Source organism: Nicotiana attenuata, unplaced genomic scaffold (assembly GCF_001879085.1).
Source record: "Nicotiana attenuata strain UT unplaced genomic scaffold, NIATTr2, whole genome shotgun sequence".
In the NCBI taxonomy this organism is placed as follows: Eukaryota; Viridiplantae; Streptophyta; class Magnoliopsida; order Solanales; family Solanaceae; genus Nicotiana; species Nicotiana attenuata.
Genome location: NW_017670377.1, coordinates 85,202 through 90,678, shown reverse-complemented (window position 1 = coordinate 90,678; position 5,477 = coordinate 85,202). Strand labels below are relative to the sequence as shown.

The 5,477-nt window shown below is 38.0% G+C and overlaps 1 protein-coding gene across 1 annotated transcript; it reads left to right on the top strand.

Moving 5' to 3' along the window:
- Positions 1-2,452: 2,452 nt before the first annotated feature.
- LOC109238584 (zinc finger BED domain-containing protein RICESLEEPER 2-like) lies at positions 2,453-3,646 on the top strand. The gene is made up of 2 exons (XM_019405069.1): positions 2,453-2,881; positions 2,960-3,646. Exons 1-2 carry the CDS (start codon positions 2,453-2,455, stop codon positions 3,644-3,646), a joined length of 1,116 nt encoding a protein of 371 aa, XP_019260614.1.
- Positions 3,647-5,477: the final 1,831 nt, after the last annotated feature.

Here is a 5,477-nt window from a genome sequence, read left to right as displayed (position 1 = left end):
AGATATCGGGGCTACCCGATTTCATTCTTTGGTCGAGATAGGAATGTCACGTCAAAGAGCTAGGACGCCGAGTCCGGACTGAGGTCGACATCGATTGCGGCCAGAAAGAAGCGGACTTCGAGTGACATCGGCATAGCTTGATAACCAAAAAGGCGAGATATCCGCGATTGGTCGACGATCGTGGCGTGAATCTCGGAACGGATCAATCTACAACGGTTAATTAGATGTTAATATAGTTTCCTACTATAATTAGGAGGTACCTTATTTAGGACTCCTCTATTATATAAAGAGGGATCCCATTCATTTGTAAGGATCATCTTTGTTCACTGATAAGAATATATACACTCATTACTTTCCTGCTATTTCACTTACTGTTCTTCAGAGTTGCTTTATCATTTACTATTCTTACCATCCCACCTCGAGACTACCCCAAGTCGAGGTCGAGACCTGGCTAGCATACTAGTTTGATTTATTTTATGGTGTGCGGTACCCGTATTGGAGCCCGACTATATCCGGATTCGCGCCGTGTAGGGCCCCATTCGGGGGAAGCACTCCCTACCAAGAATTTCTCCATACCCAGGACTCGAACTCGAGACCTCTGGTTAAGGGAAAAGCAGTCTCATCCACTGCACCACATCCTTTGGTGGTTTTTTACCCTCCCACAACTTGAACTATAACAAAAATTTCAATACGCACATGTAGGGATGGCAATTGGGGCAGGGCGGGGAAGGGCGGGGCAGGGATAACCATAAATGGGGCGGGGCAGGGGAAGAATTTAATGGGGCAGGGCAGGGGGGGGGGGCAAATTGTTATTTTTGAAAATTTTTAATAGGGCAGGGCAGGGTAGGGTACATGCAGGTTAATAGCTGGGTCGGGTCCAAATAAGTTAGACCCGCGTACCCCAAAATCTTAAATCCCAAACGCTAAAATCCTAAAACCTAATTTCCAAACTTAGAAGTCAGAAACTCTCAATCTCTCATGCGATTCTTCTTCCTCTTTGAACTGCTGCGAATTTGTGATTCTTCTTCCTCAAACCTTCTTCGATTCTTCTTCCTCCAGCAAATCCAGGTAAATATCTAATAAGTACGCAGTTCTCTTTTTTCTCTAATAATTTCCATTCATTTTGTCACGACCACTGGTCTTTTCCGGCCTAGTAATGGTGGTTCACTGATCAACAGACCTTTTTTAGAGAAGAACTACCTTGGACCAGGTCTACCGGTCTTTATTTGTCAGGTTCGGACTCGATTTTGTTGCTACTTGGTTTCTCTGATTCTATATTCTGTTGGGAATTTTAGTCTTTTAGAAAATAATTCTTGGCTTCTCCTTCGAATTCTCATCATCATGTGATGATTCCGAAGTTGTCTCATCTGTAACCTTAGTACTGTTTGTTGCTGTAATCGTAGGTGGTGGTCTATGTCTTCTCATATGACCACCCAAAGCTTGTCCTGATGGGAATTCTGCCCTACAAATCGTAGGTGGTGGTCTATGTCTTGTAAAAAAAAAGATTACCAACAGAACAATTAATTAGTTTCGTGGGATTTGGACAAAAGAGGTGGAGGTCGTTGAGGAAGTATCGAATGAAAGAAGACAAGTAATCAGAATGGTAGATGGTTAGACTACTAAAAAGAGAACATATAGGGCATTCTATGTTGCGCGGACTGTTGTCACACCCATGTCGGATCCTCCAAAATACACTATTCTTGGAGGATCTAACACGCACCTGACGACATGTTCCAAGAGTCCGAGCAACATAGAGGGCATTCGCTTCACGTGCATCATCTACTTAGAAAAAATCATCTCAAATCAAAATGCAGTAATCAAAGAACTATTAAACAACTAGTAACGAAAGAAGATCAGTTTTGCTAAAGAAACTAAACAAGCATTCAAGACCACATGAAAAAGATAATGCCATAGTCGTAGAAAGCATAGTGCTTTGACTGGTGGGAGGTTTTATAGTACTGCAATAAAATATAACATGTGAATAGATGGCAAGGAAAGAGAACTTTGGATAACAAATACAGTGAAGTCACATGCTTACAAAAGAAGATTAGATTCTTCTGTTGAAATATAAACCAATAAATAACTGTTGTGTTAGCTTATAACTTTCAAATTAGAGCAATTATTTGAGATGTATGGAAATACATGAAGGAGTTTACCTTTCCTTGTCATTCAAAATTAACCAAGTTGTAGTAAGGGTCCAACAGTATGATTAACCAAGCTGAGATGTAAATATGTGAAATATATCAGTTTCTCTTATGATGTATTAATACCATCTTCTTTTACTTTGGGTCCATTGAGATCCTGATGATAATACAAATATGCCAAAAAAAATAGCACAGTGAAGTATGAAAAGAAAACCTGAACTTGTATATACAATTAATTCTGCCCTACAATTGCGTTTCTAAATATCAGTTTTTAGTGATATTTCTTGTCTTTGTTTTACTAGATAATCATGGCATCTCAAATTGAAGAGAATCTACTAGCTTCATCTACTAATGCTATTTCCTTAGACGATGAGAGTCAAAGGCCTTCACAACCTGATGAAGTTGAACTGAAAAAAAGGAGATATTCCCGAGCATGGGATCATTTCGAGCCGATGAAGGTTAAGGGTGTTCCATATGGTGCTTGTAAGTATTGCGATCGCCGGTATAAAAATGCTAGGAATTGTGGGACAAAATCTATGTTAGATCACATGCTTAAGTGTCCTAATAGGCGAAGAGATGCACAAAATGAGGGCGATACCGGGAGTGGTTACTTTGATCAAGATGTCTCACGTAAAAAACTTGCACATGCCATTATTTTACATGAGTATCCACTCTCTATAGTTGATCATGTGGGATTTAGGAACTTTTTTGCGAGTCTTCAACCTATGTTTAAGATGGTTTCTAGAAATACAATCAAGAATGACATAATAAAAATCTTTGACAATTTGAAATAACAAACTTCTATGTTGTTGGAGAAAGTCACGAGTAGAATTGCAATAACAACTGATATGTGGACTTCCAATAGTAACAAAAAAGGGTTCATGGCTATTACTGGTCATTTCATTGATGATTCATGGAGGCTTCAAAGTCATATTTTGAGATTTGCTTATGTTCCTGCTCCACATGATAAAGATGCTTTGTGTGGTGCTTTGGTTAATTGTTTGTTTGATTGGAATCTTGAACGAAAACTATCCACTATCACAGTTGATAATTGTAGCACAAACAATGCTATGATTAAAACTTTATTAGATGAGAAACTTAATAAAAAAGATTTGTTGTTGAGTGGTCGAGTATTTCATGTGCGTTGTGCTGCACATATTTTAAACTTGATTGTGCAAGAAGGGTTAAAAATGATAGGAGATAGTATTAGCAAAGTGTGTGATAGTGTCTTGTATTGGATTGGATCAGCTGGCAGAATTGAGAGGTTTGAAGAAGCCGCACGTTTGGTTCACTGTTCTTGTAATAAGAAGTTGGAGTATGATTGTCCTACTCGGTGGAACTCAACATATTTAATGTTGAGAACAGCTATAGAATACAAAGAGGTGTTTAACAAGTTGAGTCTAACTGACACAAATTATAAGTCGTATCCAACTGAAGAGCAACGGAGTAATGCAGAAGATGTTTCTGATAAGCTCAAACTTTTTCATCATATCACTGAATAGTTTTCAGGAACTCAATATCCAACTTCTAGTCAATACTTTACAAAAGTTTGTGAAATTAAGCTAGAATTGGAAGTCTGGGTGAAAGAGCTTAATCCTTTGATCAGCGATATGGCATCTGTGATGTTGTTAGAAAGTTNATGTTGTTGAAATTTAAAAAATATTGGGATGATGTGCATATTTTGATGGGAGTAGCTGCAATCTTTGATCCACGGTACAAGATGAGGTTGGTAGAGTTCTTTCTTCCACTAATTTATGGTGAAGAAGCTTCAACTAAAATTCAAGAAGTTCGATCCAATTGTTATGATCTCTTTCAAGATTATAAGAGTAAATTATCTGCTCCACATGATTCATTAGCATCTAGTTCTAGTGAAGTCTCTAGTTTTACTCAGGGTGATCGGCTTTCGAGCTTTGATAGATTTGTAGCTTCGACTGGAGGTACCGTGGAGAAAAGATCAGAGTTGGATATGTACTTAGAAGAAGACCTACTACCTCGAACCCCGTCATTTGACAATTTGAGTTGGTGGAAGACAAATGGATTGAAATTTCCTACATTGCAAAAAATGGCTCGTGATCTCTTAGCCATTCCCGTGTCTATTGTTGCTTCAGAATCAGCATTTAGCACTAGTGGGAGGTTGATTAGCCCGCATCGGAGTAGACTCCATCCCACTACTTTGGAAGCTTTAATGTGTGCTCGCACGTGGTTATGGAACGACTTAAATGGTAAGTAATTTTCTCATTATTGTCTTTAGGTATTCAATTGTTTAATTACTATATTGATACATTGAACTATGCATTTTTCCTTTTAGGTATGACTTCAACGGTTGATCAAGTTTCATGTCCAACATTGCTTGATGAGGAGGACGAGCCAGATTCAAGTGGTCTATCGCAACTATGAGACCCTTGACATGCTTACATTCCTTTTGTTCCTCTCAAATTTGGATTGCCACATAGCTACTGTTTAATATTGACTATTTTTGTGGTGTAATTAGTGGTGTCGAGCTTGTATTGTGCAACTATGAGACCCTTGACATGCTTACATTCCTTGTATGGTTTTTGTTGGATTATTAGGTTGAGTCCATCTCTCTTTTATATGTTCTGTGAAACTTTTGAAATTAGTTTGGTAATTTCACCACATATGCTCATATGAAAGTTTGTGATGCACTTTTATGTCTGAGGTATAGTACATTAGCAGTATATCTCAAAATGTTACTATGCGAGCCATGAGATTCTTATCTAAATGTGTAATTTCAGTATGCTCTTGCCTGCAATAAATGTCATATTATAGTCCAAGTTGAATGATGGGAAATTTAATTTGCCTGCATAGGATAATTCAGAAAAAGTTCTACCGTGATCAAAAGAAAGAACTAAACATGAAGAGTCTTCAGGAAAATATTATTTTTGCTTTTACTACTAAAATGCAGAATATCAACTAATGTATGCAAATACATATACTTGGATCTCGGACACTTGGGATATGCGTTAGTATATAGATCAGAAATAACTACCCATTACCCAAAGAAAGAAGATGGAATCACACGTAGTTACTTTAACCCCATGTAGTTACACTAATGTCAATATGCAAAAGTTGATTGACCTCTCATAACGTATTGAGCTAAATCTTTTTCACAAGTGTTCTTGCGCTAATAGGGACACTTCTCCATAATAGGGAAAAAAACATTAATGCATAAACATAATATTACAAATTTGAAAAAAAAAATACAAGAAAGCCTAAACGGGGCAGGACGGGGCAGGGCAAAATTTGAAAAAATGCTAAATAGGGCAGGGCAGGACGGGTCAAAATATTAGCAGGTCAAAGGCTTGCCCCGCCCCG

Bases quoted from the DNA above. Each gene is read 5' to 3' on its own strand.
- LOC109238584 (XM_019405069.1), top strand. From the start codon at position 2,453: ATGGCATCTCAAATTGAAGAGAATCTACTAGCTTCATCTACTAATGCT. The intron at 2,882-2,959 runs GTTTCTAGAAAT...ATGTTGTTGGAG, and splicing joins TTCAACCTATGTTTAAGATG to AAAGTCACGAGTAGAATTGC.